General features: G+C 44.4%; 1 protein-coding gene across 2 annotated transcripts; it reads right to left on the bottom strand.

The window, feature by feature from the left end:
• Positions 1 to 371: 371 nt before the first annotated feature.
• LOC139163018 (tigger transposable element-derived protein 1-like) lies at positions 372 to 18833 on the bottom strand. 2 transcript variants are annotated; one of them, XM_070743919.1, is made up of 5 exons: positions 18552 to 18833; positions 13679 to 14177; positions 8412 to 10296; positions 6957 to 7083; positions 372 to 1488 (listed from the first exon to the last, which is right to left on the bottom strand). In XM_070743919.1, exons 2-4 carry the CDS (start codon positions 14162 to 14164, stop codon positions 6977 to 6979), a joined length of 2478 nt encoding a protein of 825 aa, XP_070600020.1. In that variant the 5' UTR covers positions 14165 to 14177; positions 18552 to 18833; the 3' UTR covers positions 372 to 1488; positions 6957 to 6976. The 2 variants fall into 2 exon arrangements, with proteins under 2 accessions (XP_070600020.1, XP_070600021.1); XM_070743920.1 differs by lacking the exon at positions 18552 to 18833 and adding an exon at positions 16556 to 16776.
• Positions 18834 to 25230: the final 6397 nt, after the last annotated feature.

Genomic DNA, 25230 nt, shown 5'->3' with positions numbered 1-25230 from the left:
CTACGATTCATGGTCTTCTGTACCAAGATTTGAGAGGAGTGTCCTTTCTCACCTGCCTGCTATCCCAAAGGTTGAACAAATTACTTCAGTGTGAAATAAAATGCTTCTTTATTACACTTCAATGTATCAATCTTTTTCAAAGCCACCATACTTGTTCTTTACGCTGCCTCTCTGCTGTCTGATGCTTCACCCAAAATGGTAGAATCGTTTTTCAGTATCTCCGAGACTGATGGTAGGCCCAAACACCAACCCCCTGTCCTCCTGCAGCAGTGTTTCCCAACCTTGGCAACTTGAAGATATTTGGACTTCAACTCCCAGAATTCCCCAGCCAGCGAATGCTGGCTGGGGAATTCTGGGAGTTGAAGTCCAAATATCTTCAAGTTGCCAAGGTTGGGAAACACTGCTCCAGGACATTATGGAATGGCTTTTCCTATGTTTACGAAGCAAGGATGAATTTCGGAATATTTCTCTCTCACTGAGCATCTTTTATGGTTTCTCTCCGGGATGAATCCCCTGGCGGGCCACCATTTTCTAATGGATGTTTTCCCACCATGGAAGAAATTTATGGGGCTTCCTGTGCACTACGCTTCCTGAAAGGTGAGCTAGGAACAAAGTCTTTTTGTGTTGTGGGCACCCCTGTGGCCTCTTCTGTGTGGGCTCCTGTGTAGAAACACAAGTTGTGATTCTCTCTAAGCGCTGATACGACTCAATCATCATTTCACCAAGCGTCCTCTCTCCTTGAAGCTTTTCACCAAGATCTAAACAAATGCTTGCGCAAGTTTCTCGCCCTCGTGTGTTTAAAAGATGGTCGATGATCCGGAAACTTGGGAGCATCGGTACCACTTCTCTCCTTCGCATCTTACCCGATGAAACTTTTGCTGCACTTGAGAATAATTTTTCCCGAACGCCTTTTTCCCCGAACGGTTTTTCCACATTCAGTGCATCTGTACAGCTGCAATCGCGCGCAGAACTTCTTGTGTTTAATTGGAGCTGATTTTGTGTTGAAACTTCCCCTGCAGTTCGAAGGTTTCTGCATCTTCCTTCCAGTTTGGATGGTCTGCTTCAAAACCAAACCTTTTCCCGCGTTCTGAACAAACATGATCTTTTCCCCCCTTCCTGAGGGGTTTCCTGCGGAATAAATGTTCTCAAAGAGTATATAATTTATGCAGTTATCCTTTACTTGCATATTCGAACACTGATAGCTCTACGCCATCTCTGATGCCTCTTAATTCCAGGCTTTGGGCCCCGAGGAAAGTTGGCTTCGTTTTAAACTTTGATCGCCATCTTCAAACAGGGACGTTTCCTATCTGGCTTTCTTTGCTGCGTGCCTTTGTGTTCCTGGTGGATCAACTGGCTTATCCTTAATCCTGGAACCCCAGAGAAGTGATCGTTTGACTCCTTGTTAATGGAATCTTCCAAAATCTATTTCTTCAGATCTTCCCACCTGGAAGGTCTTCTCCTTATGAGTTGTCCCGTATCCATCATATTCTGAGAGAAACAGAAAAAGTGTCACAACGAATGTCATAAACCCCCCAAAAAACTCCGTTATAAATTCCAGTGCTGATGGGTCACCTTAAGCAACTAGTCTTCTCTCTTCCATTTGACCTTGTCTCTAAAACAATGATGGCCAACTGGTGGTTCCTGGACCACCGGTGGTCTGTGAGAAAACTTTGCTGGTCCGCAAAAACGTTATTTGCATTTTTTATTGCACTAAATACTATTTACCTTTTTAAAAAAAATCATATTAGTGGTCTGCGGAATTTAAAAATTATGAATTTAGTGGTCCCTAAGGTCCGAAAGGTTGATGACCCCTTCTCTAAAAGACCAGCTTGTCTTCTCCCTCCTGTTTGACTTAGGAAATTCCTAATTCAAACAGAATAAGAGAGTTGGAAGGGACCTTGGAGGTCTTCTAGTCCAACCCCCTTGCTCAAGCAGGAGACCATATATTAGCGATGGCGAGCCTTTTTCCCCTCAGATGCCGAAAACAAATGTATGTGCGCTTCTACCACATGAATCCCAGTGGCCGATAAGGTCCCACAGAGTTGGCCTTCTCCGGGCCCCGTCGACCAAACAATGTTGTTTGGCGGGCCCCAGGGGAAGAGCCTTCTCTGTGGTGGCCCCGGCCCTCTGGAATCAACTCTCCCCAGAGATTAGAACGGCCCCCACCCTCCTTTATCTTTCGCAAATTACTCAAGACCCACCTTTATCGCCAGGCATGGGGGAACTGAGACATCCTCCCCCAGGCTTTTATATTTTATGTTTGGTATGTATGTGTTGTATGGTTTTAAATTGTTGGGGTTTTAGATATGTTTTAGTTTAATATTAGATTTGTCTCGCTCTTATATTGTTTTTGTATTACTGTTGTGAGCCGCCCCGAGTCTTCGGAGAGGGGCGGCATACAAATCTAATAAATAATAATAATAATAATAATTATGCATGTGTGAGTGCCCACACCCATAATTCAATGCTGGGGAGGGCAAAAACTGCCTCCCTCGCCTCCTCCGAGGCCCTCTGGAGGCCGGAAGCGGCCTATTTCCTGACTTCTCGTGGGCCTGGTAGGCCCATTTCTCACCCTCCCCAGGCTCCAGAGGCTTCCCCTGCCCCCTCGGAGGCCCCCAGGAAACCTAAAAGAGCCTCTTCACAAGCAGAAATCAGCTGGCTGGCACACACATGCGGGCAATGGCTCGTGTGCCAACAGATATGGCTCTGCATGCCACCTGTGCCATAGGTTCGCCATCCCTGTCATATATCGCAGTGTTTTTCAACCAGTGTGCCGCGAGACATGGTCAGGTGTGCCGCGGAGAAGGAAGCTCAGGTTCCGGTCTCACAACTTTTTGCTGAGGGCGCGAAGAGCAAAAAGTTGCAAGACCGGAAGCTGAGCTTCCTTCTTCGCGCCTTCCAAGTTTTCTGGCAGCTGCAGCACCCCGCCCGGTTGGAGTTTCCCTGGCGGTGGCGGCAGGTGAGCTTTGGGGGCTGGTGGGAGGGTGCCGGCAGCGGGAGCAGGAGGGTGCCGGCAGCAGTGGCACCGGGCAGTACACCATGCCGGTGGCTGGACGTGTTGCTGGATGCCGTATATGCTGGTGCTGCGGGGCTGGGACATGCCCGCTGGCTGGGCTGGGACAGAGTTGCCAGCCGCACACCCGTGGCCAGTGCAGCGCCACCATATACGACGTCCAACAACACAAGGGGGGGGAATTATTGACCCCCTCGGAGAGGGTCCGCAACTTGGGCGTCCTCCTCGACCCACAGCTCACATTAGAGAACCATCTTTCAGGTGTGGCGAGGGGGGCGTTTGCCCAGGTTCGCCTGGTGCACCAGTTGCGGCCCTATTTGGATAGGGACTCACTGCTCACAGCCACTCATGCCCTCATCACCTCGAGGCTCGACTACTGTAATGCTCTCTACATGGGGCTACCTTTGAAGAGTGTTCGGAAACCAGATCGTGCAGAATGCAGCTGCGAGAGCAGTCATGGGCTTCCCTAGGTATGCCCATGTTACTCCAACACTCCGCAGTCTGCATTGGTTGCCGATCAATTTCCGGTCACAATTCAAAGTGTTGGTTATGACCTTTAAAGCCCTTCATGGCATTGGACCAGAATATCTCCGAGACCGCCTTCTGCCGCACGAATCCCAGCGACCGATTAGTTCCCACAGAGTGGGCCTTCTCCAGGTCCCGTCAACTAAACAATGTTGGTTGGCGGGCCCCAGGGGAAGAGCCTTCTCTGTGGTGGCTGGAACCAGCTCCCCCCTGAGATTAGAACTGCCCCTACCCTCTTATTTATTTATTTATTTATTTATCTATCTATCTATCTATCTATCTATTTATAAAATAAAATAATGAACGAACAAACAAACAAACAAACAAACAAACAAACAAACAAAACACAACCAGCCACCGCCGTCGGTGCCTCCACCCTGGAGCTCCCTCTCGCAGCTGACCACCCTTCCACCACCCCATGGTTACTGCTGCTGTTGCCGACGTGGTGTACGAGAGAGAAAGAGAGAGATAGCAAGATAGAGAGAGAAAGAGAGAGCGAGACACAGAGAGATATAGAGCAAGAGAGAGAGAGAGCAAGAGAGAGGGGAGAGAGAGAGAAAGAAAGAGAGAGAGAGAAAGTAAGAGAGAGAGAGAAAGAAAGCAAGAGAGAGAGTGTGTGAAGGAGAGGAAGGGAGAGAGAGAGAGAAATAAGAGAAAAAGGGGGAGAAAAAGAGAAATGAGAAAATGATTGAGGCAGAGAATGAGAGGAAAGAGAGAGAAACAAAAGAGAGGTGACTCTTGATTTAAAGCACATGATAAAAAGCAACCAAAGAGAGAAAAACCCCCCAGCCCTCACCTGTTTTTGGAAATGGTTCAAGAATGTGAACACACACACACACACACAAGGGTGGGGAGGAGACAGGGATGGAAAAAGAGAGGAGAGCGTCTTAGAGTGTCATTGTGTGTCATTTTGGTTGGTGGTGTGCCCCAGGATTTTGTAAATATAAAAAAAATGTGCCGCAGCTCAAAAAAGGTTGAAAATCACTGATATATCGTTTCAGGCAAGTGGGTGTCCATTCTCTCAAGCATCCTCATTTAATGGTTTTCAGCATCTATCTCCTCATCAAGAAGACTCTTTTTGGAGCTGGCCAAGTTCACATATCACTAAGCAGCCACTGATTTACTTAAAACATTCATTTAAAGCATTCGTTTAATGGGCTCCTTCACCAGCATTTTACATACCAGGGTCATATGGTCCATGCAATGTTCTAAGACAGTAGTTCTCAACCATGTCTTCACCATGCCACGCCTTTAAGTACCTTTTGTAGCCATGGACCACGGTGCGTGGTGAAGACATGGTTGAACACCACTGTCTTAGAATATGGCATCGACCATTTATTTAGCCGCCCCGAGTCTACGGAGAGGGGCAGCATACAAATCAAATAAACAAACAAACAAATAAATAATGTAAAATTTATTTAAAATGTTTAACGTTTATTCGAGCCTTTGCAGACTCCCTTGTGATGACCACAGGACCACAGGTTGAAACCCCCCCCCCCCCCACTGTTCTTTGCTAATCAAACCCACCTTATAACTATGTTCACCTTCCCTAGATGGCCACACTACAGTTCCCAGAATCCTTCATTCTTGATCTGTGCAATACAATAGCAATACAAGAGCTGCAGTGGCGCAGTAGTTAGAGTGCAGCACTGCAGGCAACTTCAGCTAACTGCTTAGCTGTAGTTCAGCGGTTCAAATCTCACCACCGGCTCAAGGTTGACTCAGCCTTCCATCCTTCCGAGGTGGGTAAAATGAGGACCCAGATTGTTGGGGGCTATATGTTGATTTCTGTAAACTGCTTTAGAGAGGGCTATAAAAGTACTACGGAGCGCTATTTAATTCTAAATGCTAATGCTATTGCTATGGGCCAGAAGGCGAAAAGCTCCCCTATCTATAGTAAAGTGGTATTAAGACCAGGGAAGTCTTAATACCACTCTACTACATCCTGGTCAGACCACACCTGGAGTACTGTGTTCAGTTCTGGTCACACTTCAAAAAAGAAATTGAAACTCTGGAGAAGGTGCAGAAAAGAGCAACCAATATGATCAAGGGTCTAGAAACCAAGACTTACGAAGAGAGACTGCGGCAACTGGGCATGGATAGCCTAGAGAAAAGGAGGGCCAGAGCGGACATGATAGCAGTCTACAGGTATACGAGGGGATGTCACAGAGAGGAGGGGATCACTTTATTCTCCAGGGCACCGGACGAGGAACAATGGCTGGAAGCTGACCAAGGAGAGATTCAACCTGGAAATAAGGAAGAACTTCCTGACGGTCAGAGCGATCAACCAGTGGAACAACCTACCAGCGGACGTTGTGAACTCCAATACTCTGGACATTTTAAAGAGGAAATTGGACTGTCATTTGGCTAGGATGCTATAGGGTTCCTGCTTAGGCAGGGGGTTGGACTTGATGACCTGCATGGTCCCTTCCAACTCTAACGATAAATAAATCTTATGCCCGGGTGGAAACTAAATAGCTATGTTGGCGATGGCTGAATGTGGATCCACACCCAAAACAATAATGAGCCGGGGTGGCGCAGCAGGTAGAGTGCTGTACTGCAGGCCACTGAAGCTGACTGTAGATCTGTAGGTCAGTGGTTCAAATCTCATCACCGTCTCAAGGTTGACTCAGCCTTCCATCCTTCCAAGGTGGGTAAATGAGGACCCGGATTGTGGGGGCAATAGGCTGGCTCTGTTTAAAAAAGTGCTATTGCTAACATGTTGTGAGCCGCCCTGAGTCTGAGGAGAAGGGCGGCATAAAAATCGAATGAATGAATGAATGAATAAATAAATAAATAGTTTGGTGGGCCATGAGAAGGACTGCACAATCAACTTGTTCTTACAAAATTTTGGCATTTCCTGGGGATTTCAAAATAAAAGAGCAGAAAACCAGCTTGAATGAAAGCGCTCCATATTTACAATGACTGACAGTCTACAGTCAGAGGTGTCAAACTCGTGGCCCGCGAGCCAGATGCGTCACGCGCCGGCCACACCCACTTCCGGTTTAGCCAAGTCATCATACGTCATGTGATAACATAGTGACAACAAACCGCTCCAAACTTGACTGTAAAAAATATGATTTCAACAATCGAGTTATCGAAGCGTGGAACTCATTGCCGGACTCAATTGTGTCAACCCTTAACCCCCAACACTTCTCCCTTAGACTCTCCACGATTGAGGCCAGTAAGGGGCGTACATAAGTGCACTGGTGTGCCTTTCGTCCCCTGTCCAATTGTCTTTCCCTTCTCTCACTTATCATATATATTTTCTTCCTTTCATATATCCTCTCCTCTAAGTTCCCTTTTACCCTTATATATATTACTACATGTCTATTTTTCCTCCTATGTATTTGTGTATTGGACAAATGAATAAATAAAATAAATAAAATAAAATGTGAGTGTGATTGACACGCCTTACCTAGTCAGTTGGCTTCCTCTTCATTCACTTGCTTTATCTCCAGGGAACCCTTCGCCTTCCCAACCTCCAAGGCCTCTCCCTCCAATTTGGGAGATATTAGTATCGTATAATGCTGGGATTGGGATGCCTGGAATCAAAACACAAGGGAAAGTTGATTTGGTTCAAAGAAGTCCTGCACAAAGCTTCCTCTAGAACAGTGGTTCTCAACCTGGGGGTCGGGACCCCTTTGGGGGTCGAATGACCATTTCCTGGGGGTCGCCTGAGACCTTGGGAAAAGACAAATTTCCCCTGGTATTAGGAACTAAAGCTTCTATTCTGGCATCTTGGAACATATTTTTACAATCCGACCAATCAGGCATTTACAGTGGGGGCGTCTCTCTGACCTTCCAGAGAGCCTCCAAGGGGTGGGGAGGGCGTTTTTACCCTCCTCTGGCTTCAGAGAAGCCTTTGGAGCCTGGGGAGGGAGAAACATGAGCCTACTGGGCCCACTAGAAGTTGGAAAACAGACTTTTTCCGGACTCCAGAGGGAAGCTGTTTTCACCCTCCCCAGGCATTGAATTATGGGTGTGGGCACTCCTGCAAGCGTGATAGCGCACAGGCACGCTCTTTCGGCACCCGAAGAAAAAAAGGTTCGCCATCACTGCCCTATACTTCATATTTTCTTTATAAAAATGTGGTGGTTGTAAATGGGAGGATTTGTCCTACAGTCACTTTTTCACTAATACAGTGATACCTCGTCTTACAAACGCCTCGTCATACAAACTTTTCGAGATACAAACCTGGGGTTTAAGATTTTTTTGTCTCTTCTTACAAACTATTTTCACCTTACAAACCTGCCGCCACCGCTGGGATGCCCCACCTCCGGACTTCCGTTGCCAGCGAACCACACGTTTTTGCGCTGCTGGGATTCCCCTGAGGCTCCCCTCCATGGGAAACCCCACCTCCGGACTTCCGTGTTTTTGTGATGCTGCAGGGGAATTCCCAGCAGCACAAAAATGGGCGCTTCACTGGCAACGGAAGTCCAGAGATGGGGTTTCCCAGCGAGGGGAGCCTCAGTGAAATCGCAGCATTGCAAAAACACAGAGGTCCGGAGGTGGGGTTTCAAGGACTTCGGTGTTTTTGCGATGCTGGGATTCCCCTGCAGCATTGCAAAAACACAGAAGTCCAGAGGTGGTGTTTCCCATGAAGGGGAACCTCAGGGGAATCCCAGCAGCACAAAAACAGCTGGCAAAAGGGGTGAATTTTGGGCTTGCACGCATTAATCGCTTTTCGATTGATTCCTATGGGAAACATTGTTTCGTCTTACAAACTTTTCACCTTAAGAACCTCGTCCCAGAACCAATTAAGTTTGTAAGACAAGGTATCACTGTACTGTTTACTAACTCTGGTTACTAAAAAAGAAGCAGTGACTAAACCAAAGCCACCTCCTCCCAATGGCTTTTGAAATGACCGTACCTGTAAGCATCAGATTGGATATAAACCCTTGAAAATATTCATAGTTGTCTGTGTTTTCAGGAACATCGGCTCCACCGGCGTAGCTGGTTGACGGCTGAGAATCTTGCGGGTTTTGTGTTCCTGTGGATGGGAAGGGCGGAAGGAAAGGAAGCGGAGCAGGGGGAGGAGTAACTTCCTTCAGCAACCCGCTCTGTTTGTTTTCTTTATCATTCCTTTCTTTCTTTTTTCCTTCATATATTTCCCGGTAACATTTTAGGATTTCACACATTTCCCAATGCACCCTTCTAAAACGTTCCTCATCCGGATCCATGCTCTCCAATTCGGATAAAATTTTGTTCACGCTCGAGAAGACACTGGCCAGCCTCCTCAGGCTGAACGCTTTGGGCCGCACCTCGACGACTTTCCTTTCTTCCTTCCTTTCTTCCTTCCTTTCTTCTTTCTCCACCTCTTCTTCCACGATCTTTTGGGCTTCCAGTTCTTCCTTCAGTTCAATTAAATCCTCATTGGACAGCTCCCCTTCCGTATAAGCCACCAGGTTTTTCACGTCCTCGGCGTTGACCTCTAAATTGAGGAATCTCGTGAGCGTCAAGATTTTCCGATTTATTTCATCCAAGCTTGGGATGCGGTGGAATAGCTCAAAATTGTTTGTGAGAGCAACAAAACGTTTCAAACACCTTCTCCAAAACTCTTGCATACTTTTCCCGCTCACGTCCTGCCAGGCAATTGCAACGTTTTCGATACAATGCAGGATATTGTAGTTTTTCCAAAACTCGCGCACCGTCACACCATCATATTCCATCGTGGCTAAGGCTTTGGCAAACACCGCGTGCAGATAGTACATCTTGAATGCCGAGATCATCCCCACTCCCACAGGCTGCAGGAGAGCTGAGGTGTTTTGGGGTAGGTAAACTACCTTTACATCGGGGTGGAGGCTGTCGGAATGTGGGGGATACCCAGGTGATTTATCTAAGACAAGGAGAATTTTAAAAGGAATGCCCCTTTGTTCACAATATTCCTTTACTTGGGGTATGAAACAATTCGTCAACCAATCCTCAAAGAGGACAGGCGTCATCCAGGCCTTCCAATCAAATCGGTAATAAACGGGCAGCGCGTCGTTGCTTATGTTTTCAAACATACAGGCGTGATCTGATTTGAGGATCAGGAATGGCGTTAGTTTGAATCCGGTGACGTTTCCACCCAATAGTAAAGTTACTCTGTCCTTAAATGCTTTACACCCAGGCATTGCTTGGGCTTCTCGATGTATGTAAGTCCGCTCCGGCATTCTTTTCCAATACAACCCGGTCTCATCCACTCGGAATATCTGTTCGGCGAAATAGTTCCCTTCCGCGATGATCCCGTCAAGTTCATTCAGAAAGAGTTTGGCAGCGTCTTCGTCAGCCCTCGCGGCGTCACCTGACGGGTGCGTTTTCTGGTAGTGAAACCTTTGCTGGAACCGCATAAACCAGCCGTGGCTGGCCGTGAATATTTCGGTGCACTCGTCGCCGGTTTGTTCCTTCAGCATTGCAAAAATGCTGCGGGCCTTATTCTGGATGAGGAGGAGGCTCACCGGCAGCCGCTTTTGTATCCGGTCTTCGATCCAGAGGATGAGGAGTTTTTCCATTTCGTGGATGAGGCCTTTCCGCTGCCTTGTTATACTTGTGTTCATGCCCGCCGCGCCCTTTAATGCCTCTCTGATCCTCGCTTTATCTTTCAAAATGGTGGAGATGGTGGAGTGGGCCAAGCCTACCTCTCGTGCTATTTTAGTCACCTTCTTCCCAGCCTCGTACGCTTTGATGATCTTCATCTTCAAATTGAGGTCGATGGCTTTCCTTTGCTTCTTGCTACTCACTTCGGCTGAACCCGGGTGCTTTCTCTTGGAAGGTGCCTTGGTATAAACACAGATTTTTTAAAAAGTGAAAATAAGAGCAGTATATTGTATACTGGATACTAACTTTACAAATACAGTGGTACCTCTACCTAATAACTTTTTTTGCCTCTTCTCAAGAACCATTTTCCACTTACAAACCCGAGCCTCTGAAACTATAACGCAAAAAGGCAGGGAGAAGTCTCCGTGGGGCCTCTCTAGGAATCTCCTGGGAGGAAACAGGGATTGAAAAGGCAGGGAGAAGCCTCAGTGGGGCGTCTCTAGGAATCTCCTGGGAGGAAATAGGGACAGAAAAGGCAGGGAGAAGCCTCTGTGGGGCGTCTCTAGGAATCTCCTGGGAGGAAATAGGGACGGAAAAGGCAGAGAGAAGCCTCTTTGGGGCCTCTCTAGGAATCTCCTGAGAGGAAACAGGGCTGGAAAAGGCGGGGAGAAGCCTCTGTGGGGCCTGTCTAGGAATCTCCTAGGAGGAAACAGGGACGGAAAAGGCAGGGAGAAGTCTCCGTGGGGCCTCTCTAGGAATCTCCTGGGAGGAAACAGGGACGGAAAAGGCAGGGAGAAGCCTCTGTGGGGCCTGTCTAGGAATCTCCTGGGAGGAAACAGGTCTGGAAAAGGTGGGGAGAAGACTCTGTGGGGCCCATCTAGGAATCTCCTGGGAGGAAAGGGCCAGAAAAGGCGAGGAGAAGTCTAAATGGTGCCTCTCTAGGAATCTCCTGGGAGGAAACAGGGCCTCCACCCTCCCTGTGGTTTCCCCAATTGCACGCATTATTTGCTTTTACATTGATTCCTATGGGAAAAATTGCTTCTTCTTACAAACTTTTCTACTTAAGAACCTGATCACGGAATGAATTTATTCGTAAGTAGAGGTTCCACTATAGTCCTTGGCTTACAACCATAATTGAGCCAAAAATTCCTGTCGATAAACGAGACAGTTAAGTGAGTTTTGCCCATTTTACGACCTTTCTTTCCACAGATGTTAAGCGAGTCACTGCAGTGGTTAAGTTAGTAACGCAACTGTTAAAGTGATTCTGGTTTCCCCCATTGACTTTACTTGTCTCAAGGTCACAAAAGGGGATCACATTATTATTATTATTATTATTATTATTATTATTATTATTATTATTTATTAAATTTATATGCCGCCCCACTCCAAAAATTCAGGGCAGCTTACAACATATAAAAACAGTATACATTGAGAATATGAGGAATTAAAATTAAAATTAAGAATTATATTAAAAAAACTAAAAAAGCCTATTGGCATACACACATGTCCATTCAAACAAGCCCACTATACACTCATTGGCCAGGGGGTAGAATCTAATGACCCCAAGCTTGGCGGCATAAATGAGTTTTTAGACTCTTACAGAAAGCGGGATGGGTGGGGGCAACAAGAAACTCAGGGGGGAGCTGATTGCAGAGGGTCGGGCCCCCCACAGAGAAGGCTCTTCCCCTGAGTCCCACCGAGTGACATTGTCTAGTTGATGGGACCTGGAGAAGGCTGACTCTGTGGGACCTAACCAGTCGCTGGGATTCATGTCGTAGGAAGCGGTCCCATAAGTAATCTGGTCCCATACCATGTAGGGCTTTATAGGTCACATGACCCTGGAACACCTCAACCGTCATAAATATGAACCAATTGCCAAGCATTTGAATTTTGAACAGGTGACCATGGTGATTCTGTAACAGTTTTTAGTGTGATTTCCCCCCCCCCCCAGTAGCTTCGAATGGAGACTATACAAATGGTTGTAAGTTGAGGACTACCTGTAGAAGTGACTACCTGTAGAAGGGAAGATGTGATTGGCAGAGATGCTTTGAAATTCATAAATGCACATTTGGATATAATTTTTTTTTAAAAAAAATTAGTGTTGTATTTGTGAACAGTCACTAATTGATGTGGTTGTTAAATGAGGATTAGCTGTACCTAAATCTGGGCATTTTGGTTAAGCCGGTTTGGTCTAATCGTGGTAAAGGCACCAGGAAACTCTGAGTTCTAGCCCTGCCTTTGGCATCAAAAAATTAGCCAGGTGACTTTGGGTAGGTAGGTAGATAAATAGGTAAATAAAGAGAGAGAGAGAGAGATAGAAAGATAGATAGATAGATATGGAGTGAGAGATAGAAAGAAAGAAAGATAGAAAAATAGAAAAATAGATAGATAGATAGATAGATAGATAGATGTTAGATAGTTAGATAGATAGATAGATAGAGAGATAGATAGAGAGATAGAAAGATAGAAAAATAGATAAAGATAGATAGATCGATGTTAGATAGTTAGATAGTTAGATAGATAGAGAGAGAGAGAGAGAGAAAGAAAGAAAGATATAAAAATAGATATAGATAGATAGATAGATAGATAGATAGATAGAGAGATAGAGATAGATAGATAGATAGGGAGAGAGAGATAGAAAGAAAGAAAGAAAGAAAGATAGAAAAATAGATAAAGATAGATAGATAGATGTTAGATAGTTAGATAGTTAGATAGATAGATAGATAGATAGATAGATAGATAGATAGATAGATAGATAGGGAGAGAGAGAAAGAAAGAAAGAAAGAAAGATAGAAAAATAGATAAAGATAGATAGATAGATGTTAGATAGTTAGATAGATAGATAGATAGATAGATAGATAGATAGATAGATAGATAGAGAGAGAGAGAGAAAGATAGAAAAATAGATAGATAGATAGATAGATAGATAGGGAGAGAGAGAGAGATAGAAAGAAAGGTAGGTAGGTAGGTAGGTAGATAGATAGATAGATAGATAGATAGTGAGAGATAGAAAGAAAGAAAGATAGATAGAAAAATAGATAAAGATAGATAGATAGATAGATAGATAGATAGACAGATACATAGGGAGAGAGAGAGAGAGATAGAAAGAAAGATAGATAGATAGATTGATAGGGAGAGAGATAGATAGACAGACAGACAGATAGATAGGGAGAGAGATAGATAGAAAGAAAGGTAGGTAGGTAGGTAGGTAGGTTGACAGACAGACAGACAGACAGACAGACAGACAGACACGGGTGGAGGGAGTCGAAATGCCCATGTGGTTGTAAGCATGGGGAGGCTGCCAAGCCTTGAAGTTTAGATCATGTGATGGCAGGGGACTTAACTTCATGGACAGTTGCAACACTCATTTTTTTCAGCACTGTTGCAACTGGATGATGGGCCCCTGGACGAATGGTTGTCAATCAAGAAATATCTCTTTTAGGCTAATCATTGCCTTTTCACAGGTACAATCCACACTGAAACATAAACTGTCAGGCCGAAGCCATCGTTTGAGTTGTCTAGCCACTGTTGGCTAGTAACCCATTGCATTTCACAACCTTTCACCCTCCGCGTTGCCTCCTCCCCCCACCCTTTTTTTTCCGGCCTTTGGGGATTGGATACCTCCTGGCGGTGCTCAGCATCCTGCGGGCCGAACTGCCTGAACTGCAGGGGCCACTGGCTCCTCAGGTCAGCTTCCTCCATAGATTCCTCCACCTTCACTTTCATGCAGAAATCCAGCTTCTCCCGGTCCATCCAAGCTTTCCCGCTGATGTTCGGATCCCGTTGGAGCACGGATTCCCCTCTGGCTTCCCCAGAAGTCTCCTCTGGAGGGTTTTCCTTAATTCTGCCCCAGGGCACCTGGAAACCTTTGGCATCGTCGTCCAACGGAGGCAGAGCTGCGGGAAGCGCTGCCACCCGTTTCAAGAACTCCTGCCATTGAAAATCCCAGCGCTGGTGGATTTCCTCCTGCGACTCCATCTTGATGTGGGAGGGGCCAACCCCGGCCAGAGAGTCTCCAATGGTCCTGACATGGACAATGAAAGGGTCTCTTCCCCCATTCTCCGTCCTTTCTTCTTCTTTGATCACCACTTGCCTCTGTTCCTCCATCGTTTGTTCCTCCCTGCAGGTTCCAGGAGAGAGAAAAATGGAAAGGAAGAAGGAAATAGTAATAAGGGCCACAGAATGCACCAAGGACAAAAGGAACACTCAATCTGTATAGTCTGGAGGACAGAAGGGAAAGGGGGGACAAGATCGAAACATTTAAATATGTTAAAGGGTTACATAAGGTTCAGGAGGGAAGTGTTTTTAATAGGAAAGTGAACACAAGAACAAGGGGACACAATCTGAGGTTAGTTGGAGGAAAGACAAGAAGCAACGTGAGGAAATATTATTTGACTGAAAGAGTAGTAGATCCTTGGAACAAACTTCCAGCAGACGTGGTAGATTAATCCACAGTAACTGAATTTAAACATGCCTGGGATGAACATATATCCATCCTAAGATAAAATACAGAAAATAGTATAAGGGCAGACTAGATGGACCATGAGGTCTTTTTCTGCCGTCAGACTTCTATGTTTCTATGTAATATTTATTTGTTTGTTTGTTTGTTTGTTTGTTTAGTTAGTTAGTTAGTTAGTTAGTTAGTTAGTTAGTTAGTTAGTTAGTTAGTTAGTTAGTTAGTTAGTTAGTTATTGGACTTTTATTCCACTCCTCTCCGTGAACTTGGGGTGGCTCATAGCATCTACCAAAAACATAACAATACAGTTTGTCCAATTAATATGCTAAAAAGATTCTTTAAAATTCAAACTTTAAAACATTCATTTGCATTCATTCAATAATCACATTAACGACATTTGTTGGTCATGGGGAAGGTCTAATGTCTCCAGGCCTGGTGGCAAAGATGTGTTTTTAAACTCTTTCGGAAGGCAAGGAGGGGGGGCAGTGTGAATCTCCAAGGGGAGCTGATTCCAGAGGGTCAGGGCCTCCACAGAGAAGGCTCTTCCCCTAGGTCCCACAAGCCGACATTGTTTGGTCGACGGGACTCTAAGGAGACCAACTCTGTGGGACCTCACTGGACGTTGGGATTCGTGCGTCAGTACGCGGTCTCGGAGATAATCTGGTCCTATGCCATGTAGGGCTTTATAGGTCATAACCAACCAATATGCACGACTTCTTTAAAATTTGCAAAGATATCCTCTCACTGGAATAAAGATACAATACCAACCACCTTAAACTTTATAAATAAAGTACATGAGTGTGCGGAATTGACCAAGATGACCTATGAACTCCAAGACAGAGACAAAACAGACTTTTATAATGCATGGGATGGATGGTATAATTGGCTAAAGCAATATCAATACATTAAAAGGTAAAAGAAATGAACAAATAATTCAAAATTCTATACAATTTACTCCAAAAAGAAAAATAATTATATTTCAGATAAGAAGAATAGTAAACCCCTTGGTAGATAACTATCCGACAGTTGCAAAATGTAAATATAGCAAAAACAAGTAGAATTTCTTGATGGTATCTAATTTGGAAAGTCTTTATAGTCGACAAATTTGTTGTTTATGTCTGTGTGAAATGTTTTATCAGTCTTTGCTCCTATAATGTTGTTTCTTTTTTTTCTCACGATACCTTGCTATTTTTTTCTTTGTTGTTTTTAATACATTTAATCAATAAAAACTATTTTTTTTAAAAAAAAAAGAACATTTCCCTGCCTGAATAAATGAATGAATTCCATGCCTGAGCCCAGTTGAAGCCACGGGGACTGGTCTTTCAATTCTCCCAGTCTGTTCCAGGGTCCCTCGCAATTTCTCTCTCTCCAAGTTTGGGTGCCTTGACTTACAAAATTCTGTGGACCTGGAATCAACTCCCTGGGGGAAACCGACCTTTCAAAGGGCTAATAGAAGCTTCTTTATTTGATTAGCGATTGAGTGGAGGGCCTGCTCGTTCCACCCTGCCCTTGTTTTAAGTGGTGAGCGAGCAGCCAAGCTAATTTATTTCCTAGAGAGATCGGATAGGGATACGCAGATAGTCCTCTCTTAGCAACCACAGTTCAGGCTGGGAAACTCAGTTGCTAGGCAGCATGGTCGCTAAGCAGAAAAGCAGAAAAGAAAGAGTTTATGATGTCACTTCCCCTTCAATTGTTCAGCCAAGTGGCATGGTTGCTAAGCAGAAAAACCATGTGACTGCTCCTTCTGATTTGACTGCCAGCTTCCCTTATTGACTCTGCGTGTCGCAATGCAATTGTGAAGGGAAGGAATGACTAACATGTGACTCCAAGCACACTGCCACAGTCATAAATGTGGGAATGGGTCACAAAGCACTTCTTTTTTTTTTTCTTCTTCTTCGTTGCAACAAGCTCAAATGGCTGCGGCAGAAGTCATTAAACCCGCCCCCCCCAACCCAGCCCCAGACTTTTCATTGGCCTCAGTCCAATCATTTATGCCTTGGGGGGGGGGGGGGGGGCTCTTGACAATAGTGTGGAGTTCTTACCGAGCTGTATTGAGATGCTCCAGAGTGAATTCTGCTGCTGGCCGGCTGCGATTTTAATGTTGTTAAATTCATTGACCGGTAAGTCCTCAATTTACAACCAGTTTCTTTGTGCCTTTACAATGGATCTTTACAACCTCCATTCACAGCTCCACATCTGCTCCCTCCCCACGATCACATGATCAGCCCAACATTTACAGCATCCCGCAGTCACATGATTGTGATTTATGCTTTTTTTTTGGCCGGAAACCTACGTTTACTTCTTGTTTCCAGCCCCCAAAAAACCCTCACCACCCATTACAGACAATAGATTCCTTTAATGAGTGTTGTAAAAGAAAAAGGTTGTAAAATCCAGTGCAGTTATGCGACGACCCACTTAACAACCAGCATGACATATGACCATAATTCCAGGGTCAATTGCAGTCACACATTTTCTGCTACCTGTATGGATAGTTTTTACATATTAGCCTCTTTTTTGTTTTTTTATTTACTATCAAATGTCTCTAGGCTGCCCAAGTTGCTGAGGCGGCTCTAGGTTTAACATCTTTTTTTAATTATTATTTTTACTTTCTGACAGTCACCAAGGTTGATTAGATGAGATCAGGGCCCCTACAAATCAAATATTGAATAATCACATCATTTTCAGAAGAGCAATTTTGTGAGAGTCGCCGCACAGGTGGGAAAAGGTTATTAAAAATAGTTTGCTTTTTCAAAATAGCTGCTGCACGAATTGGTTGGTAAATGAGGCATAGATAGATTAGAAATAGATAATGATAGATAGGTAGGTAGATAGGTAGATATGTAGATAGATGATAGATAGATAGATAGATAGATAGATGATAGATAGATAGATGTGTAGATAGATGATAGATAGATGATAGATAGATATGTAGATAGATGGATAGATAGATGATAGATAGATGGATAGATAGATAGATAGATAGATAGATGTGTAGATAGATGATAGATGGATAGATAGATCGATCGATAGATAATGTGGGTAGATGATAGATGGATAGATGGGTAGATAGATAGATGGGTAGATAGATAGATAGATAGATAGATAGATAGATAGATAGATAGATAGATAGATAGATAATGTGGGTAGATGATAGATGGAGATAGATAGATAGATAGATAGATAGATAGATAGATAGATAGATAGATAGATAGATAATGTGGGTAGATGATAGATGGATAGATAGATAGATAGATAGATAGATAGATAATGTGGGTAGATGATAGATAGATAGATAGATAGATAGATAGATAGATAGATAGATAGATAGATAGAAAGAAAGGCAGGCAGGCAGACAGACAGACAGACAGACAGACAGACAGACAGATAGATAATATGGGTAGATGATAGATGGATAGATGGGTAGATAGATAGATGGGTAGACAGACAGACAGACAGACAGACAGACAGAGACAGTTAGATAGATGTAGATAGATGGATAGAGGTAGGTAGGTAGGTAGATAGATATGTAGATAGATAAATGTATAGATAGATGGATGGACAGACAGACGGACGGATGGATATCAATCAGTTACACTCAAACATTTCAAACAAAGCTATGAAAATAAAAACTCTTAGCAAACTGACACATTACCATAGTGATACAATAATTGATTTAATTCATTTGGGGACGGGCGGGCGGTCTCCTCCACTCGACACAACCTCGTTGCACGAAATGCAACTATCCCAAACTGAATGAGCGCAAACGGGCACCAGAGACAAGACAAATCGCCACAAGTCCCAGCCGCCTCCTTCAAAAGCCACAACCGGATCAAAACAGCCAAGGGATCCGAGATCTCAGACCCAGGAGGGATTTCCCCCCGCCCTTCTACACCCCCCCTCCCTAATTAAAGTGCTAAAGTGCCGCACCTGCAGCGGGGCAAAGCGTTCAGCCTCGGGGCTGCCCTGCAGGAGTGAATGGGAGCCGAGGGAGAGAAATAAACATAAAGGGACCCCTCGCGGCTCCCCGCTCCACCCTACCTTCTTCCCCGGGAAGCCCCGCGCGCCTCTCCTGCTTTGCCTTCCTCGCTCCCAGGCAGCCGCCTCTCCTCTCAAGCCGGCGCTCCCCCCTCCTCCTCGCCCCGACCTGCCGGCCACACCCCTCCCTTCCAGCTGGGGCTCCAGCCTCGCCGCCCATTCGCGGTCCTCTCCGGACCGGAAGGGGGGGCAAAGACCAGAGCGCCTTCCTCGGCGCTGCCTCTCTGGCCGGCGCAGCTTTGTGGCGTTAACTCTGTCGCGCTTCTCAGCGGGCAGTGCGCACCCCCCCCCTCCCCAGGATGGGTTTTAACTTTACGCCTTGGGGGGGGGGGGGCATTGTTTTCGAGTGGGTGGGACGCCCGCAGTCCTCCTTTGGATCCCTCGCTACCAGCCGAGGTTCCGAGATGCCTGGCTGCCGTGAAGGTCCCCTACTTAGCTAATTCCACCTTCAACGACTACTTCACCTTCAACACATAGAAACATAGAAGATTGACGGCAGAAAAAAGACCTCGTGGTCCATCTAGTATACTATTTCCTGTATTTTATCTTTATTTATTTATTTATTCTTTGTCCAATATACAATACCTATGGAAGAGAATAGACATTAAGTAATATATATAACGATAGAAAGTAAAAAGAAGAGAAGTAGATGGGAGGGAGAGAATATATATGATATATATATATAATACTGTATATATATAGATATAGATATAGATAAGGGAGAGAATATATATGATATATATATATATATAATACTGTATATATATAGATATAGATAAGGAGAGAATATATATGATAAATGAGATAAGGAAAGGACAATTGGACAGGGGAAGATAGGCACATCAGTGCACTTATATACGCCCCTTAGCATGTGTTTCTGCCGGGCTCGCAGCACGAGCCCCTAATTAAATGCAAAGGTAGAAAAAGCAGACGCACACACACACACACACGTGAAAAGTCAAGAATACTGTCTTTATCCAAACAAAAATAGAAGCAAAACACCCTTTTGGTAGTCAAGGGGCTCACCTTCAAAGCAAACAGACTTGAATGCAGGAAAAAAAACAAGAACCAAACTCAAAGCAATTAACAAGTAGCTGTGAAGTCGTCACAGCTGCTCTCCTTCAAAGGTTTTCCAACTCACAGGTTTGCCTATGGTTTCAGAGTCCTGATAGCAAAGCACAGAGTCCTTGGAGAATGCGGAGAGTCAAGCCACATCCACTATCACCAACAAATCATCTTCCACACTGAGAGGCCGCCACACTGCCCATTTAACAGCAGCCCTAATTAGTTTGAACCACACCCAACCACAGGTGAACTCTCTTATCTCTTGTAATACCTAGGTAGCTGCTTTTTTTCTATTCATGGCCCTTCGCCTGCAAAGGTCAATAAATGCTTCTTCATCAGAGTCCAGCGAAGATGAGGAGGGTGAATTGCTTCCTAATGGGCTGTCAGCCATGTCAGTTGGCTGGCATGCACAGGCACATTGGAGCTCAGCTAGGGCAATGGCTTACGTGCCAGCATAAGGGGGGTTGGACTAGAAGGCCTCCAAGGTCCCTTTCTAGCTCTATTCCTGGAGGGGTCTGTAATATGGTAAATGATTTAGCTTTACTAGATAAATGGTCAAAGCAATGGAAACTGCAGTTTAATGTTTCCCAAATGTAAAATAATGCACTTGGGGAAAAGGAATCCTTAATCTGAGTATTGCATTGGCAGTTCTGTGTTAGCAAAAAACTTCAGAAGAGAAGGATTTAGGGGTAGTGATTTCTGACAGTCTCAAAATGGGTGAGCAGTGTGGTCGGGCTGTAGGAAAAGCAAGTAGGATGCTTGCCTGCATAGCTAGAGGTATAACAAGCAGGAAGAGGGAGATTGTGATCCCCTTATATAGAGCGCTGGTGAGACCACATTTGGAGTACTGTGTTCAGTTCTGGAGACCTCACCTACAAAAAGATATTGACAAAATTGAACAGGTCCAAAGACGGGCTACAAGAATGGTGGAAGGTCTTAAGCATAAAACGTATCAGGAAAGACTTAATGAACTCAATCTGTATAGTCTGGAAGACAGAAGGAAAAGGGGGGGACATGATCGAAACATTTAAATATGTTAAAGGGTTAAATAGGGTTCAGGAGGGAAAGTGTTATTATTTGACTGAAAAGAGTAGTAGATCCTTGGAACAAACTTCCAGCAGACGTGGTTGGTACCGTAAAATCCACAGTAACTGAATTTAAACCTGCCTGGGATAAACATATATCCATTGTAAGATAAAATACAGGAAATAGTATAAGGGCAGACTAGATGGACCATGAGGTCCTTTTTCTGCCGTCAGTCTTCTATGTTTCTATTCCAAAGGTGCTCCCCCCCCCCAGAGGCGACTAGACTTTCTTGTCTTTCTTTGAAGATGTTTCGCTTCCCCAACCAGGCAGCTTCTTCAGCCTCGACTGGGTGGTGGGGGAATGGAAGGAATCATCCATCCAGAACTGAAGAAGCTTCTTGGATGAGAATCAAAACGTCTTCAAAGCAAAACAAGTTGGCACTTGAAGAAAAGCACCTTTGGGACGACCATGACCTGGATGACTGACAATCTTTACTTCCAGTTCTATTCTGATTGGGTGGGGTTTTTTTTGACAATACAAAAGAAGAGTTGTTGTTATTGGCTTTCCCCTATAATGGATTCTTCTAAGAGACCAAGCTTTCTGAGACCGCCTTCTGCCGCACGAATCCCAGCGACCGGTTTCGGTCCCCCCAGAGTTGGCCTTCTTCGGGTCCCGTCGACTAAACAATGTCGTCTGGCGGGACCCAGGGGAAGAGCCTTCTCTGTGGCGGCTCCGACCCTCTGGAATCAGCTCCCCCCTGAGATTAGGATTGCCCCCCACCCTCCTTGCCTTTCGCAAACTCCTTAAAAACCCACCTGCCGTCAGGCATGGGGGGAACTGAAACATCTCCCCCTTGCCCATATTGTTTTGGTGTTAGATTGATTGTGTGCTTGTTTTTTTTAATATTCTGGGGTTGTTTTTTTATGAATTTTTTAGCTTAAAATTGTAATTGGATTGGTGGGTATTGGATTTGCTATTATGTATTGTTTTTTACTTTGTTGTGAGCCACCCCAAGTTTGCGGAGAGGGGCGGCATATAAATCCAATAAATCTAATCTAATCTAATCTAACCCAAGAAAGGGATCTTGGGGTTTTTGGTGGACAGCTCAATGAAGATGTCAACCCAGTGCGCAGCAGCAGTTAACAAAGTAAATTCCATGCTTGGCATGATTAGGAAGGGAATTGAAAATATGTCGGCAAGTGTTGTAGTGCCTCTGTACAAATCAATGGTGAGGCCACACTTGGTTCTGGTCACTGCACCTGAAGAAGGATATAATGGAAATGGAAAAGGTGCAAAAAAGGGCAACAAGTACGATCAAGGGGAATGGGGCACCACCCTTATGAAACCAGGTTGCAACGCCTTGGTCTCTTCAGCCCTGAAAAAACGGCGTTTAAAGGGTGACTTGATCAAAGTGTATAAAAATCATGCACGGGATAGAAAAGGTGGATAGAGAAAAAATATTTTCTCTACCACACAATACTAGGACGAGGGGGGCACTCCCTAAAGTTCATAGGTAAGAAAGTGAGGACAAATCAAGGGAAATATTTCTTCACCCAGAGGGTCCTTGGTTTATGGAATTCACTTCCAGAAGAGGTTGTGACAGCTGTCAGCCTTGATAGCTTCGAGGCAGGATTAGACAGATTCATGGATGCCCAGTGTATCGGTGGTTATTGAAACGGATGTCCATGTGCTGCCTCTATGTTGGTTGAGGCAGACAGGATTCCATTGGGTACCATTTGTTGGGGGTCAAGGGAAAAGGAGGGTTTTGCCTTCTCTTTCTGCTCAACATCCCCATGTATTGGTGGGCCACTGTGGAACACAGAATGCTGGACTCAATGGGCGTTGGCCCGATTCAGCATGGCTCTTTTTTATGTTCTTATGTTCTTAAAGGGTTGCTTGGTGGTCTCCCATCCCAATATTAAGCCTAATCACTATGGTTATCTTCTCAGTCCAGCCAAAATGAGCTTGAGCTTTCATCTGCAAGGAATTTGCAGGTTCAGGCATCCAGAAGGGATTTGGAGGACATTGCCAGAAACAACCAAATGAGAACTGAGTGGGAACAGAATTAAAATCTGCATTTGTCGACTAGCACTAACGATCATTTTTATTTTTATATCTTCTTTTTTCCTACAGACTCAGTGCATCAAGAGCAAAATATTTTTTCCGGCCAATAAAAAAAAATATTTTCCTATATTCATTGTCCCAAATCTCAGAAGTTTATTTAGGACTTTTTTCTATCAAAGAAACCTAGAGGATTGACGGCAGAAAAAGACCTCATGATCCATCTAGTCTGCCCTTATACTATTTCTTGTATTTTATCTTAGGATGGATAGATGTTTATCCCAGGCATGTTTTAAATTCAGCTACTGTGGATTTATCAACTACGCCTGCTGGAAGTTTGTTCCAAGGATCTACTACTCTTTCAGTAAAAATATTTTCTCATGTTGCCTTTGATCTTTCCCCCAACTAACTTCAGATTGTGTCCCCTTGTTCTTGTGTTCACTTTCCTATTAAAAAACACTTCCCTCCTGAACCTTATTTAACCCTTTAATATATTTAAATGTTTCGATCATGTCCCCCCCTTTTCCTTCTGTCCTCCAGACTATACAGATTGAGTTCATCTGTTTTTGAATGTTTTTGAATGTTTTAAATGTTTTGATCATGTCTCCCAGGACAGGGATGTCCACAGAGTGTGATCAACAAAGTCAAGATGGCAAGCACAGCAGTGAAGTCAAAGTCCTGCCTATTTTGTAGGTCCATTATTTGTTCAGACTCTTCCTGTCAATCAAGATCAGCCTAAAATTTGCAAGGAACTTGGAGGGGTGTGTGTGCAGGGAATCCAATTTTTAAGAATCTAATCAGGCAGAAGGGAAACATGATGAAAATTTAGTCTCGGTTCACCTCTCATTTTACCTGCACAAACAAATTCTGGGGAATTCTGGGAGTTAAGTCTACACATCTTCAACTTGCCAGGATTAAGAAATACTGATGTACTTTATCAATTAAAATTGTTTTTAGGGTTTTTTTTCTTGTCATCCGGAGTTTTTTTTTTATGAGAAGAGCAATCATATAAATTCTTAAAAATAAAATATATGTCAGCAAATAAAAGAGAATTGTTATCTATTAAATTTCTATGTCATTTGTATGCCACCTGACTCTCAATGATTCTGGAGGGCGCAGTGGTTAGAGTGCAGTACTACAGGCAACTTCTGTTGATCACCGGCTGCCAGCAGTTTGGCAGATCGAATCTCACCAGGCTCAAGGTTGACTCAGCCTTCTATCCTTCTGAGGCCTGACGTAAAATGAAGACCAAGATCATTGAAGACAATATGCTGACTGTATAAACTGCTTAGAGAGGATGCCCTTCATGGCATCGGACCAGAATATCTCCGAGACCGCCTCCTGCCGCACGAATCCCAGCGACCGGCTAGGTCCCAGAGTTGGCCTTCTCCAGGTCCCGTCGACTAAACAATGTCGTTTGGTGAGACCCAGAAGAGCCTTCTCTGTGGCGGCCCCGACCCACTGGAACCAGCTCCCCCCGGAGATCAGAACTGCCCCCACCCTCCTTGCCTTTCGTAAATTTCTTAAGACCCATCTCTGCCGTCAGGCATGGGGGAACTGAGACATCTCCCCCGGGCCTATACAGTTTATACATGGTATGTTTGTGTGTTTGCTTTTAATAATGGGTTTTTTAGTGTTTTTTAAATTATTAGATTTGTTCTTACATTGTCGTTATTGTTGTGAGCCACCCCGAGTCTATGGAGAGGGGCGGCATACAAATCTAATTAATAATAATAATAATAACAATAACAATAATAATAATAATTTTCAAGCACTATGAAGTGGTATGTAAGTCTAAGTGCTATTGCTATTTTAATCACAGGAATTTCTAATCACAGGAGAAATAATCAAGCAGGCCTTAGTAAAACTGTGAAGCTGCTGCACGAATCCCAGCGACCAGTTAGGTCCCACAGAGTGGGCCTTCTCCGGGTCCCGTCAACCAAACAATGTCGTTTGGCGAGACCTAGGTGAATAGCCTTCTCTGTGGCGGCCCCGGCCCTCTGGAACCAACTCCCCCCAGAGATTAGAATTGCCCCCACCCTCCTTGCCTTTCGTAAGCTGCTTAAAACCCACCTCTGCCGCCAGGCATGGGGCAATTGAGATACACTTTCCCCCTAGGCCTTTAAAATTTTATGCATGGAATGTCTGTATGTATGATTGCTTTTTATATACAGTGTTCCCTCGATTTTCGCGGGGGATGCGTTCCGAGACCGCCCGCGAAAGTTGAATTTCCGCGAAGTAGAGATGTGGAAGTAAATACACTATTTTGGGCTATGAACAGTATCAAAGCCATCCCTTAACACTTTAAACCCCTAAATTGCAATTTCCCACTTCCTTAGCAACCATTTATATTATTACTCACCATGTTTATTAAAGTTTATTAAAAAAAATATTTATTAAAGGTAGATGAAAGTTTGGTGATGACATATGACGTCATCGGGTGAGGAAAACCATGGTATAGGGGGGAAAAACCACAAAGTATTTTTTAATTAATATTTTTGAAAAACCGTGGTATAGACTTTTCGCAAAG

Source organism: Erythrolamprus reginae, chromosome 2 (genome assembly GCF_031021105.1).
Source record: "Erythrolamprus reginae isolate rEryReg1 chromosome 2, rEryReg1.hap1, whole genome shotgun sequence".
In the NCBI taxonomy this organism is placed as follows: domain Eukaryota; kingdom Metazoa; phylum Chordata; class Lepidosauria; order Squamata; family Dipsadidae; genus Erythrolamprus; species Erythrolamprus reginae.
Note: the sequence above shows the minus strand (reverse complement) of the source record. Positions and strands in the feature narration are given on the sequence as shown.